The 22,135-nt window shown below is 37.8% G+C and overlaps 1 protein-coding gene across 3 annotated transcripts in view; it reads left to right on the plus strand.

Moving 5' to 3' along the window:
- Window positions 1-22,135, plus strand: part of Pde4d (phosphodiesterase 4D) — a 1,387,978-nt gene that overhangs the window by 462,090 nt on the left and 903,753 nt on the right. For all 3 annotated transcript variants that reach the window (XM_085676945.2, XM_085676942.2, XM_048442991.3), the window contains one exon: window positions 11,578-11,807. In XM_085676945.2, coding sequence (XP_085533071.1) covers window positions 11,578-11,807 — 230 coding nt within the window. The remainder of the gene's footprint in view (window positions 1-11,577; window positions 11,808-22,135) is intronic.

The following is a 22,135-nucleotide window of genomic DNA, read 5'->3' on the forward strand; positions in this document are numbered from 1 at the left end:
GACTGAAATTCTTCTACAACCATGAGTCAAAATCTTTATCTTCCTCTTATGTTGTTTCTAACAGATGTTTTATAACAATAAAAAATAACTCAAATTCTGTTCTTACAGTGTGTCAGATTTATTGATTCATGTATGCTGAACTCCAGTTGAATTCCTAGGAGTAATCTCACTTGAATGTGAGGAATGGTCCTCTCTGTGTAGTGAAGTATTTTGATGGGAATTTTGGTCTGGAGGTCTGGCATGTTTGCACAAGTGCATTTCAGGGATTCTTATTGGTTTATTACCATGTTTGTGAATGGGTATGACTCCTTCTAATGTCTTGCTGGCCCACGATGACTCACAGGATAGACACTGGGCAGAGAAGTTTGGTACCGGAACAAAGATGAGAAACAACTGAGTTAGATCAGAACTCAGATCTCAAGCCAAACCTGATTACTTACTGTCACTTTCCCGTGTCTTTAAATTCTGTTCTTCATAATGGATAACAAGATTGGTCAGAAACTCTTGAACAAACAAGTTCAGAATTGCATTTTAGTTAAAACCACCGTGTTTTGATATGTGCGAACCCAGTTTCAAAACCAGATGCTATCTCTTACAAATAGGGTCACTCTGGACAGTATAACCTCTCACTGTACCTAATTTTCCAGATATGAAAAGCAGTCAAATACTAATATTTCATGCAGTCTTTCTGGGTACCAAGAAGCTGTCTGCACTGCACAGGGTGTGTGGTACAACAAATACATTTGTGTCAAAGATGGGATTGATTGCATCCTGTGTTGTTATTGTTGAAGTTTCTAATAAAGATGACCATGGGTTTAAAGTAAATATTATTTGACCCACAATTTATCATTGAGATACTTTATCCGAACACTAATGCTAAAAGCAGAAACGTCATTGTGGCTCTCTGAGTGGAGAGCGATTGCACTTTCTTTACAAAGCCCAATAGTTGTTACTTTATTTTATATTCTTAAACCTAACTTATTATCATAAATATTTCCTTAGCTAGATAATGATTTTAGTTTTGTTATTTCACACTTATAATAATATTTTATTGGTATTTTTAAACTTAAAAACAAGCAATATATTCTTTATAATCTTGTTAAGATTGTGCTTTGACACCTCATTCATCAAGAGACAGACTCTCCCTTCCCCCCCAAAAATACTAAGAGAATAAGGTGGCTAGGTGTTAACCTAGTTTTCTAAGAAGACATGCCTTTTAAGGACCCAATATTTTCAGAAGAGAGAGAGAGAGAGAGAGAGAGAGAGAGAGAGAGAGAGAGAGAGAGAAGACCTTCAACAAGCAGTATTAGTATCTTTCCTACTGGTGTGATTCTATTACTATGCCATTACATGGTAAATAACTGGAAGAAGTCATGTCTTTCCTCTGTTTTTCTCCCTTCTACTAACAAAATAAAATCAACTTCATTTTCAGTGTCATACAGTAAAGTTTAGTGCTATTTACAGAAGGTTAGCCGGATCCTAGAGTTACACATAGACTTTATTATTGATGAGAATATTACTGATGGAGAAAGCTTTTGCATTCCTTTTAGGAAATTTTTGAAGTTTTAGGAAGCTAAAGGAAATGGACATAGAAAATGCCAGTGTTTCTCTCTCTCCTAACCAGAATCACAAATCCGCAGTCTATATTTGAGCTGAGCCCTTTAAATGTGAGAGAGCTAACTGCTCACTTTGCATTAACCTGAGGTGCAAATTTTCAGGTTTACAAAGAGTTCAGGCTACAAGTGCATTTTCTAGGTCAGTATACAAATACCCATTTGAAAATGGATCCTGCTAATTCAGCTCAATTTCCTTTTCAATAGGAAAAGCCTTTAGATATTTATTTCTATTGCTTTTCCTTGTCAGTTTTCTATGGTGTTAATTGGGTAATATTAGCACTGAAAGAGAAAACATACACAATCAGTAGTGAGATAGAGAAAAATTTGGCAGAACAGTGAGTGAATCTTATTACTGGTACTCAATTATTACTTTACTATATAATTAAGGTTTTTTTGAGACATAAAAGAATAGCAGATATGTGGAGGCAATCTACTCTTAGCATCTTTTATTTAGATTCCAAGTGTGGTTTTCTGTTCAGTTATAGTGACTTGTTAAATTGGATCCTATCCTTAAGAAGTGGATCCGAGATGCAAAATGATCTTGTTTATTCCATAAATTGAAATTCACGCAGATCTTACTTTTGCAGAACGTGGTATGCAACAAATGAATCTGAAAGGAGGAAAGAAATGTGGTACTGGAAGTGATTAAAAGCCCACCCTCATCTTAAGCTGACCTCTGGCCTGTCCATTGCTTTAACACACCAAGTCCTCAGAGCTCCAGTGGGAGTCTTTCGATTCTTAGTTTAAAATTAGGGCAGGAATAGTCACCATTCTGTCTATTCACTGTTGTTTATCACATCCACAGATGATTAATTTCAGGACCCTTTGCAGATGCCAAAACCTTCAGGTGCTTAAATCCCATCCATAAAGTGGCTTTTTAGGGAACAGGAGAGGTGGGTCTGGGGTTAAGAGTTCTTGGAGCTTTTCTAGAGAAGTTAAGATCAGTTCCTACTACCTCCTGGGCTAGGTGGCACACAACCACCTTTAACTACTGCTTTAGGGTAAGCAAAGCCTTTTCAGCCATTAAAAACACACATAAACATGACAAACCCTCACATAAACACACACACACACACACACACACACACACACACACACAAATAAAAATAAAAGTAGACATGCCAAAATAGGAAGGGGGAAAACCACAGGGTCTTACTCCTACAATCTAAGAAACATTAGGGGTGGAAGAAATAGTCTTCAATAGGGAAGAGCCCACCAGTTGGTTATTCAGTATCAAATGGTCACCCCTGAAAACATACAGAGAAGTAGCATTATACAGACTGAAAAGGTTATATTTAGAAATATATGTGTATGTATTTATTTACATATATTGACATATATATATATATATATATATGGACTATAATTGATGAAAACAGAAGCTATGAACAGAAGAACAAGAATATGAAAAGGTTTAGAGGGAAGAAAGGGACAAGGTAAGTGATTTGATTATATTATAATCTCAAAATTAAAAGAAATAGTAAGTTATAAATCTTTCAGATGGCATCGCAGATGCCTCAAGTCATGATGTATAGTCTTCCGTATACTTTAAATCGTATCTGTTCTTGTACCATATAATACATTATAGCATCCTATGATGGCATAAATGATGATCAGAGATTAATAACAAGCAAAACATCAATATATGTTCAATATAGATAATTTAAAAGTATTGTCTACCATGGTTGAATACACAGATGTGAAGCAGTTGTCTAACTGTATTTGAAAAGATGTTTGACATGTGAATAGACTGAAGAATCCAAATAGCCTAAATTGTCAGAGATTCTTGTTTATGTGTTTCATAACTTATTAGTAGTTATGAAATGTCAAATATCATTACTCAATTTCCCAAATTTTACAGTTGAAAACTGGAACTAATATATCTACATGGTTAATTAGCTTTTTCAACAAGGTTTAGTTAGCATGTTTTTGTCCCAGGCCTTGGCCATAAGAATACAAAGATTGCTTTAGCAAGCTCCCCTCCTTTCCAATGTTACCATGCTCCCAGGTTATCAAAGAAAATAGAGTTAGTATACATCTATATCCCTAGAACTTGGGGTAGGAGAGACAGATGGACCCTAGACAATTGGTGAGCTCTAGATTCGTAAGAAAAAAAGTCTTAAAAAAATAAGGCAAAGAACTATTAAGGTAAACCCTGGACATAGACTACTGCCTTTTACACATATAAACACATGTTCACATACCTCTGTATGAACACAGTTGTTAAAATGTTAATACGCACGCGCGCACACACACACACACACACACACACACACACACACACACACTCAGAGTGTTTATCCTACTTTTATGTTTCTGAGAACCTCCAAGCCATCTGTTATTGCTTTTATTATACATTTCATTATACTTTAGTGATTAGTGATTATGGCTTTATTATCTTTCTCCCTAAATTAATAAGAAACACTTCAAAGAAAGGCACTACCTTGCTTAGCTCTATACTCTTACATACAGAAGGTTCTTAACTGTGTGTTTATTAACTACATGTTTGAAGAAAAAATGAAGTATGACACTTTAAATGAGCTTAATTAAAATACATATTTATATACATACAGCATGGCTCTTTCTGTAAGCCCCAAATTTGAGTAACTTGTTCCAACGGATGATTACTCACGGCCCATGTAAATAAAATTAAATATTGATGAATGACAATTGATTTTTCTGTAAACAATAATTTTCTATAAACAATTTTTTTCCGTTTCATGGCTCTGCCATCTGCAAAACATGGAGAGAGATGACACCAAGAGAGAGGGAAAGAAATGTGGCATAGTACACAAAGTAGTATTTCCATGTGGGAAAGTGTCACATATCTCGTCAGCTACAAATCCTTGGCATGTAACAGAACATTCTTCTTCGACCTGTCTACACATACCTTCAAGGAAGTATAGCATGTGGTCCTACCAATACACTTGTAAAGAAACATGGACAAAGAGAAAAAAGTGAAACTTTGGAACATTCAGTCCTAAATAACATGTCTCCATCAAACCCATGCCCTCAAGGATTGTTATTGCTGTAATAAACCACCATGACCAAAAACAAGTTGAGATTTGAAAATGGTTCATTTGGCTTGTACTTCCACATTACAATCCATCACTGAAAGGGAGTCAGGACAAAAAATCAAACAGGGCAGGGTCCCGGAGACAGGAGCTGAAGCAGAGGCCATGGAGGAGTGCTGCTTACTGGCTTGCTCCTCGTGGTTTGCTCAGACAGCTTTCTTACAGAACTCAGGACCATCAGCCCAGAGAAGTACCCACCTACAATGGGCTGGACCTTCCCCCATCAATCACTAGTTAAGAAAATGCCTACAACCTGATCACAAGGAGACATTTTCTCAACTGAGGCTGCCTCCTCTCAGATGACTCCAGCTTATATAATGCTGACATAAAAGTAGCCAGCACAACAAGTGACCCCTTGTCAGCTTGGCACATAAATACATCATTGTTAAGACATAGTTTATCTTTCCTTGTTCATCCTCAAGAGCATACATTAGCAAAGATATCACAATATCTTTACAAACTTAAATAGTTTAACAGCCTTCTGAACTCAAATACCTTAAAAGTTATCTCTTAAAAATATACAACCTCCTTTAAGATCCAAATTACCTGTAAAACTCAAGTTGATATAAAACTAAACAGCACACAAACTAAAAGAAAATGGAAACATTCACACAATACTAATTGATGGTTTTGTGCGTGTGTGTGTGTGTGTAATAATAATGAAAGAAAAGAAGAGGCAAAAATGTTGAAAGAGAGTGACGAATGGGTTCATGAGAGGCTTTGGAAGGAAGAAAGTGAAGGGGTAAATGATATAAGTATATTATCTCAAAAATAAATATTTTAAGAAAGTGAAGTTTCATTTTACTATTTTGACTTTTACTGTGTTTTATTATTTAAAAATAATATTTTATTTTGCAGTTTATAGAAACTAGTAATTAAGGAAGATTAAAAAAACAAGGAAGTTCACTACCAATAATAACACCCAAGAGGTTTGGACACACACTTTTAGAATTATCTATGAATATATACTTTTTTATATTTTGATGTAAATTTTTATAAAAATGAAGATAACTCTATCTCTTCTTTTCATTCAACATTTCACAATAATCGTATTTTCACAAATTTTCTGCAGTATTTTAACAGCTTCACAGTAGTATTTCATCATTTGACATACCCAAGTTTTCAAAGCCAACTCCTCAGTGAGGCAATTATATTATTCAGTTATTCATCATTATGAATGAGTCTTAATGAACGTCTTTTAGCTGGAACTGTGTCAAATGCTCCTATTAGACTATTCTAAACTGTCAAAGCATTTTCAAATGTTAGTGCACATATGAATTGGAATTATGATTTTTATTCCTATGCTCTAGTCATGAAGACTGTGGTCCGACAGATCTAGAATAGTTCATGTATGTTTGCACACACCCTCTGTGGTCCTAACACATACATAGCAATGCTATGTTCGGAAAAATGATGGCTTGAAATATTGGAAATACTATCTTCCCACTCCTTACATGTTATCCTTTCTTTTCTCCTTTGTTTTGCAATAAGATTCATATGACTTTGGTAGTTAGATTTTTATTTCTTTCCAAAATAGGGATATTTAGCCTTCCACCTTATACCTGATAAACTTGCTCTCTTTACTCCTAACGCATTAGTCTATAGTATGAAAAGACTCCATGGTACTGTGTTTTCAAGTGGGAAGTAAGATGTTGACATCAGGTATCAGCTGCTTTGTTATGTTTAGTATAAAGGTAAAATATATAAGGGATGGGTTTAAACTGATGGCAAATGGACATAAATAGGAAGTTTATTTTTAATAGATTTTATCCTCTCAGAAGATGTTACACCCTGAGGCAGCTTCACTGAGGAAAGGAATTCTCAAGCATTGTCATCTCACCAAACTGCTTGGACTGTTTGAAGCAATGTTCTAACTGCAATGCTACTGCCCAGAGTGGGCAGCACTCAATAAAGCAATGTTAACTTCAGTCAGTAATATTCAGTGTGGCCAAAGATCTCTTCGTCCCATCCTTCATTTTTCCTGTATTCATTCTGAACAAGTATCTACAGGTTTAATTTAATAAATTAGGACTTACCAGCAATCAGAGTGTTGATCAAGTTTGAAGCTTTGTCCTATGATGGTGTTAGCCAATACCTAGGACTCACCTCTCCTGTGTGAATGCTAACAACGTTACATGTGTATCTTTTCCTCCTCTGCCCCTTCCCCCAGTCTTGTATTTTTCATTTAATTAAATATTGACTTCCCCATGTGTTACTGAAAAAATCACCATATTTTGGACCCAAAAGTGGTCTTAAGGTTTACTTTGTTCAAGCTCTTGATTTATGCCTAAGACAAGAACTCAGAAAGGTTTAGTGGCTTTTTAGACCCCACTTGTCATTAGCGGCTCAGTGGGACTTTAGAGTCTCTATCTTCTGATTTAACCACAGGCTATCATTAATTTTGTTTGTTTATGTAGAGCTGGCCTGAGCTCCGTTCTGTTCACTTTTCTTTTTTTTTTTTTTTTCCGTTAGACTTGTTTATTCAAGTATCCGAAAACACTCTTTCCACTTCCTCCCCTCCTCCCAATACCCTCACGCTTCCCCCACTCCCCCCAATCCCTCTCCTCCTCCCTCACCATTCCCAAGAGCAGTCAGGGTTTCCTGCCCTGTGGGAAATCCAAGTTCCTTCCCCCTCCCTCCAGGTCCAGGAAGGTGAGCATCCAAACAGGCCAGGATCCCAAAAAGCCAGTCCAAGCAGACGAAACAAGACCCAGTGCCATTGTCAATGGCTTCTCAATGAGTGTGAGGTTTATGAATGTGTGGTCATTCAGTGTTCTTTTCGAGCAGTGTATGCTGTACCAGGAACTGTGGCTATTAACGTAGAGTTACATAGTGGTGTTTAGTCTCATATTTAATTAAAAGAGATTTTGGGTTGGATTCAATCTTGTTGAATTTATTTATTTATTTATTTTAAAAACTATCTTTTCTCATTTTACATACCAGCCCCAATTCCCACTCTCTCCCCTCCTCCCGGTCCCCCTACCTTTGATCATCCTTCTCACTTTCCAGGATAGATATCAGGAAGAAGATAATTTTTTATTTGGAAACAACGAAGAAAATAAGCATCAAATGTAACATAATGCTATGAAAATATCGTCGAGGGTTTGCTTGGAGTCTAATGATGATGACCACCATTGTGTTGAGCACAGACTTTGGTAGACATTAGTGCTTTACATGTGTCATACCAGGAACAGGCAATGATCTTGAGAGGCAAATAAAAGTTTCAGAAGCAATAATATCAAATTTTGATTAAAAAATCAGTTAAATGTTCAAAGGTATTAGTACAATAAAGAATGAAACAAAGATTCGAAACTCATTGAGGATACTCAAAAGTTGCCGTGGTCTGAATTCACAACAAACATGCTAATATTTGGAAAGATACTTAACTTCCTAGGTAAGTACTGCACTTAGAGCACTCAAAAGTAAGGAAATCGCCATTTATGACTGTTTCACAAACTCAGACAATTTGCTTAAGTATCCCCAAAGGCATGTTCTCCTTTAACGCTTATAGGTAAATATTGGTACTATTATTTTTAAAATCAACAGGTTCCTTAGAGAAAGGTTACACTTCTCAAAGAACACACATAGTAAAATGGGAACACAAACATTCAAAAGCTCACCTCTCTATTAAAGCATACTGCAACATTTGATGTCTTCATGATTTTGAATAGGTAGATACAAATATTGCTAAAGCAAGCTTTTCAACTACTTAGATCTAATTGGTTTTGGTATATTTTCTCTCAACTATAATCAAAGTATTTAATTTTCTATTTTATAGTAGGTCTGGTTTCCCTTTGCATGTAGATCGTACAGAGAAAACTTGAAAGATTTAAGTGTAGTTTAAATCTTACTGGATTTTCTTTTATATCTTTCTCATGATGCCTTACCTTAACACTTGGCAAGAAACATGAAAATGTGCATTATAGATCTAGTTCCTAGGAAAGAAAAATTAAAGGTCGTGAACTTGCTGTGGTGCCACATGCTATTATCCCAGCACTCAGAAGCTGGACATAGAAGGAGCAGAGGTCCAGCATCACCCTCCTTTGATTGTATAGTATTCTCCTATGACAAATGGCAAAAAATAACTGAGAAAGAAATCAAGGAAACAACACCTTTTATAATAGCCTAAAACAGTAAATATTTTGGGGTATCTCTAACCAAGCAAGTGAAAGACTAATAAGATTTAAAATAACAAACTTCAAGACAGTGTAGAAAGTAATTGCGGAAGGTACCAGAGGATGGAAAGAACTCCCATGTTCATGGATCTGTAGGATTAATACAATAAAAATGGCCATTCTACCAAAAGCAGTCTAGAGATTCAATCCAGTCCCTATCAATCTACATCTACAGTGTTGTCTTGCCTGCAAGATATGCTAATGCAATGGTGATCCAAAGCTTGAAAAGTAACCAACCCATATCTGACTTGCATAAAGCTCATTCTGCAAGATGAAACCTATATCCAAAATTGCTTGGATGACCAAGACCAAGAATCTGAGACTAGATACTCCAGAGACCGAGAGTGAAATCAAATGCTACTTTTCTAAATAAATAGATAGGTAGATATGTAAATAAATAAATATAGCAATAAAACTACTCATAATGCCATTCTGCTATTCTCTTGCTCAGCCATCATCAGAGAAACCTTCCCTTACAGCAGATATAAACAGACACAGGAAGCCATAACTAGATCACATGCAGAGAGTGAGGGACCTTGAAATACTCAGCCATAAAAGGCATGTATCCATCAAATCCCTCCCTGCAGAAGAGGAGGCAGAAAGAGTGTAAGAGTCAGAGGGGATGGAGGACACCAAGGAAACAAGGCCTTCTAAATCAGCAGGATATATGAACTTATGAACTCACAGAAACTGAGGCAGAACGCACAGGTCCTACACAGGTCTGCACCAGATGGAGTTCTAGAGCTGAAAGGAGAAGTGGATATCTCCCCTATCCCTAACCCAGAAGTTACCTCCAAATGACAACTCCAAGTGAGTCTCCCTGGGGAAACAACTACTCTTAAGGGTAGGCTGTGTGCCCAGCAATAGATGGCCAACGGGAAACAAACCCAAGGACATCTTTAGAGGTTTCTTGTCTCATAATGTCTTGTCAGACTTTTTCTTTTGTTTTGTTGAAAAAGAAGTTTAACTTTTTTATTTTGTCATATATATATGTATATATATACACATATATGCTAATTATATTATATTATATGTTGTTATTGTCTTTCATTACCCTACGGATTCTTTGGTAATATATTATGGCTTCCAGTTTTGTGTTTTTATTGGGAGAGCATCTGGATGAGCAAGGAAGTGGGGAGGAGATGCAAGGAGTAGAGGGAGAGGAAGCTATAATCAGGATACATTATATGAGATAAAAAAGATTGTACATTTTCAATCAAAGGAAAAAAATCCATGTTTTTTTTTTTTTAAAAAAACAGGTGTGCCACTACACACAGGCCATTCTTAAAAAGCACTCTTTTGTGTTTGTTCCTGGCATTTCTTCCATCTTGATGTCCTTGGCATCTATTCCCCTAGAGACAATGATCCTTAGCAGGAATCACCTGGTGTTGTTTGCTTGTCGTTTTCATACTTACTGTGTTTGTGTGTTGAGGATTGTGTGTCTGTTGAGATGGACAGCCTTTGTAATTTGATGTAACAGCCTTCAAACTAAGTGGTTTTCTCCTGTTCACGTGTCTTGGGGTATCCGCGTATTGTGTGCTGTTGATTTGGTTTGAAGTGACCTCAGTAGTGCACTCTCCCTATAGCTTCTTTGTTTGAGAATCATGAGTTTGGGCACAAAGCATGCTATATCGGACAGAGAAGCCCACTAGGTTTAGACACCAATCATACAAAATCAGGCAAAAGTCCACAATCGGTTTGGGCAGGTGTAGTGAAGACAGCAGAGAATGACAGTCAGCATTCTTCCATGACTATTACCACAGTGTGAGTCATGACCTCTATCAGGTGACAGGGGCTTTGACAGGACTGTTGATTGTCTTTCGATCACTTAAAAGTGATTGGTTTGTTGTTACCATTGGTTTTTTATGTCTGTTTGCTTGTTGGTTGTGTGTGTGTGTGTGTATGTTGTGTAAGTGCACGTGGTTCATGCTTCTTAATATCCAGCTGTACCTACCTGTGCACAAGTATATGAAGGCCAAAGCAGGATGCCAGAGACTTTCTCTCACTCGTTGACATATTGCCTTGAGACAGGGCATAAGCTTGCCATTTTAGTCTGTCTGGCATCTGAGATCTTATGATCTGACAGTTTCCACCACTCAACAATTGAATTCCAGTTGTGCTTGGCTTTTTATCTGGGTGCTAGAGATTCAGACTCAAATCCACATGTGTGCAAAGCAAACACTCGAGCCACTGAACCATCTCCCCAGTGATTCTGAAACTGACTACCGCAGTCTCCATGAAAAGTCTGAGGCTTTTGTCCCATGTTTGGATGCTGGTGTAGACCCAAGGGCTTACTAGGAAAGGACAAGGCCTGAAATCTCAGCTCCCTCTTGATGACACTCATACCCGGTCTCATTGGCGGGCCCCAGTCTGACAAGGTGTGGTGTGGCTAGTTCAGAGATCACACACAGATGCCGGCAAATGCTGTAGTTTACTCTCTGCTGCTGTGGCAGAAGGGTCTCTCCAAGATCAGGACCTCAGACCCCTTTAACTGAGCTGCTGGGGACTTGTTGGCAGCTAGGAACTTATGTGCTCCTGGTTCTTTAAGAAGAAATGCCCACCAGGGTTCCCTGAGCCTGGGTTATGGCTAAAACTGGGCTTAATATTTTTACTGCTAGGCTTATTCTCCCCAAGAACATATTAAAGCCACTGCATAATGACACATACTGGGCTTTTTATTAATTCTGTTGACTCTGTTGAACTTTTCCCCAGGCCTCCGAGGAAACATTGCATTCCAGTAATGAAGAAGAGGACCCCTTCCGTGGGATGGAGCCCTATCTTGTCCGGAGACTTTCCTCCCGCAGTATCCAGCTCCCTCCTCTTGCCTTCAGACAGTTGGAACAAGCTGATTTGAGAAGCGAATCAGAGAACATTCCTCGGCCAACCAGCCTCCCCCTGAAAATCCTGCCTCTGATTGCTATTACGTCCGCAGACTCAAGTGGGTGAGTGCCTTCGGTGATGTCCACAGTATACATTTTCAATGGTGCTTGTTACATGTGATCTTTGGGGTTTGTTTTTGGCTCATTTGATTTGAGGAGGACAATGGGTTTTTGTCTCCGCAGGATGAGACATTTTAGCAGAAATGTTTCACAGGAAGGTGCTGGAAAGTATTGGTGACAGCTCATAAGCATCCAGGAAAAAGAAATTGTACCAGGAAAACATACACTGGCCATAAATGATTTTTAAAGTTTTTAACTAATGATAACTAATGGGTTCATTATCATGGGGGCAGACACATGCAGAAACAGTAGGCGATAATTCATCGAGGCAAAATGAATCTGGAATCAAGACTAGACTACACGGTAATTAGAATAAAGAAGATATGCAATTATATTCATGAGCCTAGTAATTTGGCCTCTGACACTTCGAGGTGTTGCTTACCTCAAGTCTATTTTAGTAGCTATTAGTACTTATATTAATAAAGAATCTTCATTCAGCCTCAATAGTTAGAAGAGACTCAATCAAAGTCTCTTCCTTGTGGCTTCCTACCTAGCAGAATCCTTCTCATCTTTTTGTTGTTCCGCTTGGCAGGGAATATTTAACTCTTCAATAGCAACCCATTATTATGGCCCATAATACGGAGTGAAACGGGGGCCAGTGAGATGGGGGCACATCCACTGCTTGCTCACCTGGCCAAATGCATCTTAAAAAGGTTTGGGGGGAAAGGAATGAGAATGAGACCCATCTGTACACAGACTAGCAAGGATTTCCTATGAGATGCCAGGAAAATCGACTTCAGGTACGTAAGGGACTCTTGTTCTTTCTCTGCAGGGTCAAGGGAGTTCCTAAGTAAGGCACTTTCAGAGGTACAAAAAGTTGTGCTCAAAAGAAATGTGTCCAGTAACTCAACTTCAAAAAATATTGAATTTAGCTCTAAAAATTGTTACTTATCAGTCTTCAAGCCCCACACTATTTAAAAAAGAATATAAAACAATTACTACTCAATAAGAAGATAATAAATACTTTAATAAAACGAAAAGTGAAAATGTGCATTATTGGCATTTTTCTTAGTAAAGTATAAACAAATATTATATATATATATATATATATATATATATATATATATATATCAGTTTCATACTATGACAGGTGAGAATTGAATATGGCAACCTGACCTGAAGATTCTTTGAAAAACCACTCTAGGCCTGAACTTAATTTGGATCAGCATCACTGGTGACTGGTGTTTATTGGTATAGAGGGATGATTCAGACATCAGGATACCAGGTGTTTTCATGATCACTCCTAGGCACTCCTAGGTGATCTCCTTGGGGAACTCCCAGAAAACATTAATTATACTTATGGTTATGATTTATTATAACAAATATTATTTAATATAACAAATATAATATATATGATTTATTTTTTTAATGAAAACTGAGAAGACTCGCAGGCACCAGGTCAGAACCAACCTTCCGAGACTCACTTCTTACAGTGGAGTAAAATGGCTGAGACTCCTCCATCCATGAGTTGCAATGGTGTACTGTAAAGTCTTCACCGTGGATGCCCTTTTCTAGCGAATACTGCTAAGAACCCAGTATCCAGATTTTCCATTGTGAGCAATCACCCTCTCCTCCACCTAGGAGCCTAGGATGCACCAGTCCAGACATTTGGTAGGAAAATGGGTGGGAGGTAGAAGCCATATGCAAATGGTTTGGGCACAGAGAGCCATACCTGCTGTATAGCAAATGATGAGAAAGAACCCTCTTGAAATAAATCCCCAAACACCAACTCATGGCAATTCTTTCAAATCGACCTTTTAAATTCAACCGTCAGCCCTGAGCAACTCTGTTCTGCATACAAGGTACATCTTAGAGTAATTACCTCACTTTCTCCACACTTGAGGAAGAGGTTTTCTAATTAAATTTCAATAGACTAATTTAAGTCCCTGGTATACTCAATAAATGTTGAATCTGAAAAGTCTGATGACCAAATGTTATTTCTTCTTTTGAGCTCATATGCTTTTAAACAAAAATGATAAACTGTACTTAATATTGCCTCTGTGTGGCTTGATAATATGTATAATTAAAAAGCTGGGGTAAGAGCTAAACTTATCTAATTAAATCTGAATGTGTTGTTTAAAACAAACAAATAGTCCCCAAGTGCCAAGGAACTTCAGGATTCTGGATTGTCCACATCCTAGGGCTTTAGTTGCTTCAATTTTTTTTTCTTGATGAAGAACCAAAGAATTAAGTATTGATTACTGTTTGCATATTTATCAAATGAAGAAGGACACAATTTCTGTTTTACAAAGATGACTTTTTGTTCCCAAAGGTAGGCAAGAGAAAGCACAAAGAATGACCAGTTGGGGGTAAATAGAGGCAAGGGAGTTAGTTATCCAAGAAACTTCTATGATCTAAGGATGTAAAAATTAAGCATCAGAAATTAAGCAATGTAAATGGCAGAAAACGGAAGGTAAAGCCAGAGATGTTACCCTGTGGCCATTTCATTGAAATTAGAACAGTAGATACCTTCCAAGTCATGTCTGGTAGAAATGAGATTCATGTCACTTTAGCTAAGCTGATCAAAGGCTAGTTAAGGCCAGTGTGCTTCTCAGGTTCACCTGTCGACTTACTCTGAGGTCTTATCAATTATATTTGTTTTGATGGGATAGGAGACTTTTATGTCATTTAGATTAATTTTACTTTCATGGCATCAAGGCTTTTTTGTTTTAAATATTTTTTAAATTGTAATTAAAACATAATTACATAATCTTCCCTTTCCATTTCTTTCCTCCTTCTGATCCCTCTTATGTCCCCTTCTCCAACCCTTCCCATGCCTAAATTCCTCTCAAGCTCATGCCTTCTTTTTCTTTGATTATTTATCTATATAAACATAAAGATATAATCTACCGAGACCAATTTACTGTTGCTCCTATGTATGTGATTTCAGAGTTCACCACTTGCTAATTATTCTTCAATATGATATGGTTGTGTAAATTATCAGGCGGTGGTGAGTCTAAAAGCACATTCTTCCAGTGGAGACCACACTGGGAGCAACTGGTACCTTCTATGGTAGGAAACCACACTGTGGCTCTGGGAGAAACTGGTACCTATGTAGGAAACTTTAGACCGCATTAAGGAGGCTGTAGACACTAGCACTTCCTCTCTTTGTGAAATACTTGATTCAGAAAAGCTGCAAAACAGAAAGAGGGCTCTCAGTTAGTAAGACTTTCATAATGCTGTTTTGAAGTGTTTTCCTTTATTCCTAGTAAGGGACTGATCTCTATTTTCAGCTTTTGAATTATCGTTGTTGTGATTATTTTATAGTTTCACACATGTACAGCTTGTATACTGACCACTATGACCCCCTGCCACCTCTGTAACAGGAACGGCAGGCCGCTTCCTGCTGCCAGCCCTGCTAGCTTTACCCGAAATAATTACACGGAAACTGTATTTATTTAAACACTGCCTGGCCCATTAGTCCCAGCCTCTTATTGGCTAATTCTCACATCTTGCTTTAACTCATATTTAGTAATCTGTGTAGCACCACGAGGTGGTGGCTTACCAGGAAAGATCCTAACCTGTGTCTGTCTCCGGTAGGAGAATCATGGCGTCTGCCTGCCTCTGCTTTCTTTCTCCCACAATTCTGTTCTGTCTTCCCCGCCTACCTATGTTCTGACCTATCAGGCCAAGCAGTTTTCTTTATTAATTAATCAATGAAAGCAACAGATAGAGAGGAGACCCTCCTACATCACATCTCTGTCCACTAATACCTCAAATAACTCAGTGCCATCTGTGTGACTATGGGTTTGGAACTATCTATTAAAGGCTGATGGATTAAGTTAGGTTACACAACAGAGGACAGAATCTGTACATAGCCCATAGTTCATAGATAAAAGGTAGGGGCCCATAAGCCCCTCCCATTTCCTTGGTGTTTGTTAATAGGACCAGTCTTGTGTGGACTCAGCGAAGGTAATAACAGTTAATGTGAGTTAATGATTACAATTGGTGTATGGAGTCTAGAGAACGGCTATTTTCTAAGCAGTGTAAATGAGTTTGAATATATTCTTTAACTGTGGTCTCAAATTATACCTAAAGTGCTAGTTTGTGTGTGTGTGTGTGTGTGTGTGTGTGTGTGTGTGTGTGTGTGTTTTATTGCAAGTACCAAACAAGATTTCTAAGACTTGACATGCCACGAAACTTGAACCCATCCATCACTTAGTGTTCCCCAAAGGGTAGGATATTTCAAGCTCTCTCGACATTTATTGACTCTCTTTGAAGTAGGAGGGACAGATGTTAATGGCTTGAAATCTTATAAAGTTAGCAGTGAAGTGATTTTGAGTGCTACGATTTTATATACATCCTTCCTAAGTAATTTACAATCCATTAGTGTTTGAAAATCTTATTAAGGCATGAAGTACACAAAGTAAAATATGTAAAAAGTCTGTGTCTCTTTTCTGACTTTTAATCAATAAAAACTAGTATTGCCTGTTCTTTGACTTCACAGAGACAAGATATTATCGCAGCATGCCTTGTGTTCAGCTTCTTTGATTAGAATGTATTTTGCTTTTAATTTGTCAATATTGGTGAAAATATCATTGGTTTCTTATTTTTCTTAAAATGTGTTATTCATTTTGTGAATATATCATAATTTTTATAGAGAAAATTTTCATTTTTATGATTTTTATTGAGCTCTACATTTTTCCCTGCTCTCTCCCCTACCCTTCAATACTCTCCTGTGGTCTTTATGCTCCCAATTTATTCAGGAGATCTTGTCTTTTACTACTTCCCATGTAGATTAGATCCATGTATGACTCTCTTAGGGTCCTCATTGTTGTCTAGGTTCTCTGAGATTGTAATTTGTAGTATAGTTTTCTTTGTTTTATGTTTAAAAACCACTTATGAGTGAATACATATGAAAATTGTCTTTCTGGGACTGACTGGGTTACTTCACTTAATATGATATATCATAATTTATATTTCTATGTCTCCTTAGATGATAGGCATGTGGGTTGTTTCTGGCTTGGTGATATCATGACTACAGCTTCAGTGTATATTCTTACCCAAGTCTTCTTCTGGGTACGTGGGTTAATTCCCTTCTGTTACAATCTTAGGAATGGAATTTCTGCGCCAATCAAAAGTGCATAGCTTCCTCTTTTCTGTTCTAAGGTGGTATTACCCTGCAATGTCCTGCATGGCTTCATTCTGTAAACCTGACTGAGACCGTGTGGAAATGAAGACATGAGACACTGAAGAAAGAACAGATACACAAATGGAAAAGCTATGGTCTATCTGATGGAGGGCTCCACTATGGAACCCTTAAACTCAGTGTGCTTGCTGTATGCAATGCAAGGAGGAGGAGGTGGAGTCTCTGCCGTGAAGCAGTCTCAAGAGTGTAGTCATTGTTCTTACTGGTTTGCACACACATTCTTCAGCCAGTCATAGGCACTTGTACTTGAACCTGAGGAAAACTTTGCTGTTCCTCTCAGCCTCAACAGGGGAAGGTTTTATCATCCCTATGTAACTCTTGGCATGGCTCTGCCCATATCAGCAATACACATTCTCTCAGGACTTCATCTGCTCCAACAATTTCACTCAATAACTATCAATGTACAGAAACTACAGTCTTTCTCTATTCTAACCACTTAATGCTTTTAGGCTTTTTTAGTTTGTTTATACCGATGAATAGGTATCTTAATGTGGTTTTAGTTTATGTTTCCCTGATGAGTATTGGTATTATATATTTTGATATGTTTGTTGAACATTCGAATACCTTCTTTGTGGAATGTGCACTTGAATATTTTTCTAGTTTTCTTTCTTTTATTTGCTAATTTTGAAGGATCATTAGGTAGTCTAGACATAAGAGTTTTATTAGATAAATGTTCTGTGGTATGGATATTTTCTCTTAGACAGCCATTTGCATTTTTATTTCCTATTTTTTCCAACATGGTGGTCCCTCAAAAATGTGAGCATTGTGTTTGAGAGATAAATGTCACCATGAAATAGCAAGAAAATTAGAGTATAGGAGACCTGGTGAAATAATGGCAGAAGGCAAGAGAGAAGTAAAGGGAGAAAAAGCAGAAAAGGGGGGAAGTGGTACCAAGAAAAAGAATGTAATGTGTAGGGTTCTGAATACAGGAATTTCACCCTGTTTAATAAGGAGACAGCAGCTAATACACATGCCACTAACTTTCAGGGTTATTTCCCCTGGAGAGGATGATTGCTGGCTCCTCAGATGGTCGGTAGTGGCAAAATGGGTATGCAGGCAGTAGAGATACAGATGGAAGAATGTATGTTGAGAATGAAATTACACTGTGTTTTGATGGTTGGGCAGTAATTGGTCAGGAGTTAGGGTTCTGAGTTAGGCTTGGCTGTGAGTTCTCTCTCGTTCCTTACTAGCATTTCATCTTGGGAAAGAATGTTAAGTGCCGAGTTTTATAAGGGTAAAGTAGGAACAATGGAGTCTCTCCTTCATAGGTTAGTTTCACAGACAAAAATGTTAGCATTGTTTTGTTTTTGACATATCATGGTGCTTGATACACAGAAAGAGCTTCTACTACTATACTCTCTGGGAAAAGTATTGGGAAAAAATCAAATTTGATGTTAATGTTATTAGCTCTCTTACAGAAGCTGACTTTAAAGACCCTCTACTAATAACCTTTGGGATGAGATGGATGTTCTAACAGATGTAGGAGGGAGGCTAGCTTTTGTTCTGGTTCAGAAAGTCACCATGTCTATGAGACTTGTCATATGCATGTCAGTAAGTCATCTTGCTTCCATCCTCGACTGACAGATGGCAGCCCTGATCTGAGAGCAATTCAGCTATGTTTGAAATGACAGTGAGGTTATTTTTCCTATTTACTTCCGAAGGTAAACACCAACTTCTAAATATTTCCCCAGAAAGAATTGTGAGGCCTATCTGGGCCTCAAACCCAGGAACTGGCTTATGGTTCCTGGGTAACCCATGCACCCCAGATACTCTACTAAGAGTTTAGCTTGCCATATACAAGACAAGCACTCCCTGCATAGGCGTGCAGAGGAAGGGGAGGGGAGGCGGTGCCCAATCTCTCTAGTCATGCTCCGCTGCTGCATCAACAACTATAAAATGAGAACCAAGGAGCAAGTTGTTCCCTTGTGATGGGATGACACAGCTCTGGATAGATGTCTATCCATGACTGAAGGTGGGAGGAGAATATTGCAAGCCCTTTCTCATCACTGGTGTCCTATTACCTGTCTGGAGAAGTACACTGGGTACATTTATATCACCATGTCCTATTTTAAAAAATGAAAAGAATTTAAAGGAAGAAAGGATCCCTCCTGGGGATTCAATAAGGAGAGCATGGGAGAATTATTTAGTCATAAAAAATCCATTTCACAAGGCTCTCACAGACTCATTTCCCCGAGTTGTGTGTCATTCACATGGGGGCTGGTCCCAGATGCAAGTTAGAGGACAAAAATCTTTCATCAGCCGCTCATTGCCGAGTCTTCGTGAGTACAAAGAGTACGCCAGAGTGAGTGCACACAGAAATGAAAGTTAAGAAATACTTTGAGCATTTTGTGACTCAACTGGAATCCAAGCAGAAGATGAACAGAAGAAAATCAGAAATGCGATTAGAGCAGATGCTCTGCCCTGTCAAGCCTGTGCCTCTAACTCTGAGGGGGCACTGACAGTAGGCATTTTGTATGTGAGGTATTTCAGTTGTAAAGATTTATGAAGCTAGCAGTTTGTATGTCACGGCCTCCGTATTGAGCCTGCACCGTCGTATTGACTATGTGCTCAAGTATCAAGAGATTCATTTGCCGGGGTCTTATTGAACATTATGTAGAACATCTATAATCTCCTGGGCTCAGCTGCCTAGGGCTAGTGGGGGACACATAATGATGATTGTGAGAGATTCAGTAGAATACACTATACATGGTTTTAAAAATGAATAACTGCAACGAGATGAGAAGCAATATTCCTAACAGTGTTGAAGATACAAGCCACGTAGAAGAAACTCAATTCCTTTTTCCTCTGATTCATTTAAATCCAGTTTATTTACATAATATTCTTTTCTAAAAATTTTAAGATAATCACCAAACATCATAGGCTTTTTGTTTAATTAAGTCTAGTCTACTCTGGCTTTAAAATTTGTGATTCTTCAAGACTAAAATTAGTCTCAGAGTAATGGCGTGCTTTCTCCTTACCATGCTTCTTGACAAACAGTATTTTATTGCTATAATCAGTAGCAATTTCTTTTTCTAATCCAAAATAAACAAAAAAGTTGCTGACTGCTTTTCTTCACATATCATAGTTTACAAAATAATAGGGTAATCGCCAAACTCCAGTGTCCTTTCTTTCAGAGTTTGATTCGTTTTTAATCTTGCAGAACTCCAGAGATCTGCAGTAAAGATTCCCTGACTGTGTGATGTACCATGATATATAACTATACGTATATGAAATATAGTGGTTTATAGCAGGAGATGGTGTTTATTTATTAATTGAGATGTCATATTTCATGGTCTCCAAAACACTAAAGAGGGTAGAGGACATGAATTCATCACATTCTCACATCTGGTTTCAAATGCTAATCATTCCTCTTGACAATTTGACTTGTTTAAATCATCTAAGTTTTTTTGGAGTTAAATGCTTTCTAACAGTGAGCCCGCTGAACTACTTATTTCATTGTGAAAAGTAACAAGAAACACTCACATGTCATTCCCATTGCCCAACTATGACCCTACATCAACCCTGAAATCATATGGATAATGATAATACTGTGCTTTGAAAGAAAATGGCCCTCAAAGGGAGTGGCAGTATTAGGAGGTACCACCTTGTGAGAGATAGTGTGTCACTGTGAGGGAGAGCTTTGAGATCTCTATTTGCTCAAGCTTCCCTCAGTGTGACTGCCAGTGACTTCCTGTTGCCTGCAAGATGTAGCGCTCTCAGCTTCACCACGTCTGTGTGTACACAGTCATGCTCGCCGTCGTGATGATAATCGATTGAAACTTTGAACCTGTAAGAGAGCCACTGCAATTAAATGTTTTCTTTATAAAAGTTGCCATGGTCATGGTATCTCTTCACGCAATGAAAGCCCAAGCTAAGACAGACACTCGGGAGGCAAAGGTGTTAAGAAGGTAAACAGTAGTAAGGGAGGGTGCCAACAGTTGAGAGACCAAGTCAATTAATGTAGACATCCAAAGAAAGGCTTAATACAAAAGGTGGAGAAGTAATTCCCAGGGTATACATGCAGATAATCAGAAGTGTACTCACAGAATCTCAGCTTGGAAAAACAGAACAGCCTTCCTTCAGTGTGCCACAGGGAAGTAGCAACCTCAGCAGACACCCCGTTAGAGAGGACATTAGGATGTGAGCTGACCCTTTAATAGAAGGGCTGGAAATGAAGTCAAACAGAGGAGAGAACCATGGGGAGAAAAAAAAAATCCAGCAGGATTCCACGGAACATGAGAACAATGAGAGTAGGATTTAAACCGGGGAGAGAAATGACAGAGCAACAACGGTGAGATGTTGAAAGAATGAGAGAGAAAGGAAGTTCTGTCTCATGTGATAGAAGACACAAGTGATAAGAAGAGCTCAAGTCCCCAACATTTACAGCATCACCCAGCTGTCTTCTACCACACAGATGTTCACTCAGTGAGGCAGGCTGACTATGGCTTGTAAAGTCTCTGAGAGTTCCACTATGGTACTCTAGAGTTCTTGAGGTTTTAAGCATCTGCTACAAACAATGGCATCACTAATTCTAGAAGACATTGACATTTTCTACATTATTCATTTGTTTCATAGATTTATTATTACAGAATATAGCAAAGTTATATTTGTATGTTTTGGTTTTTTTTCTTTCTTAAGAACATGGGTATTCATTTTATGTTCAGTTAGATCATAAAGTATTTTAAATTTTTAAAATGTAGCTCTAAGTATTTTACTAGTTAATGTAATAATTTCGATGTTCTGAGGTAGCATTTGGGTTTTCATGTGCAATTTTTTTTTCTCTAGGACAGATGCCTGACTTAAACACTGTAGTCTCCTTTTCTGTTCTCAAACACTATTTCTGGGATGTGAGCACTATTCCAGCTCATCATGCTGCCAATTTTGGCAGTAAAATCAAGAGTGAAATTATATTCTATGTGGATAATTCTATTTAAAGAACGTATTCGTCAATAAATTGGGTCATTGTAGTGGCCTTGATTAAAAAAAATAATACGTGAATTGTGCTTTTTTCATGAATTTAGAAACAATATATTGTTTTCAAATGTTAACATAAAGTAAACTGAGGTCTTCTTTTTCTTCAATAGAAGAAAAAATTCATTTTGGATATGGTTGCAGAGATAAG

The sequence above is a fragment of the Myodes glareolus genome, chromosome 15 (assembly GCF_982192425.1).
Source record: "Myodes glareolus chromosome 15, mMyoGla1.1, whole genome shotgun sequence".
NCBI lineage: Eukaryota > Metazoa > Chordata > Mammalia > Rodentia > Cricetidae > Myodes > Myodes glareolus.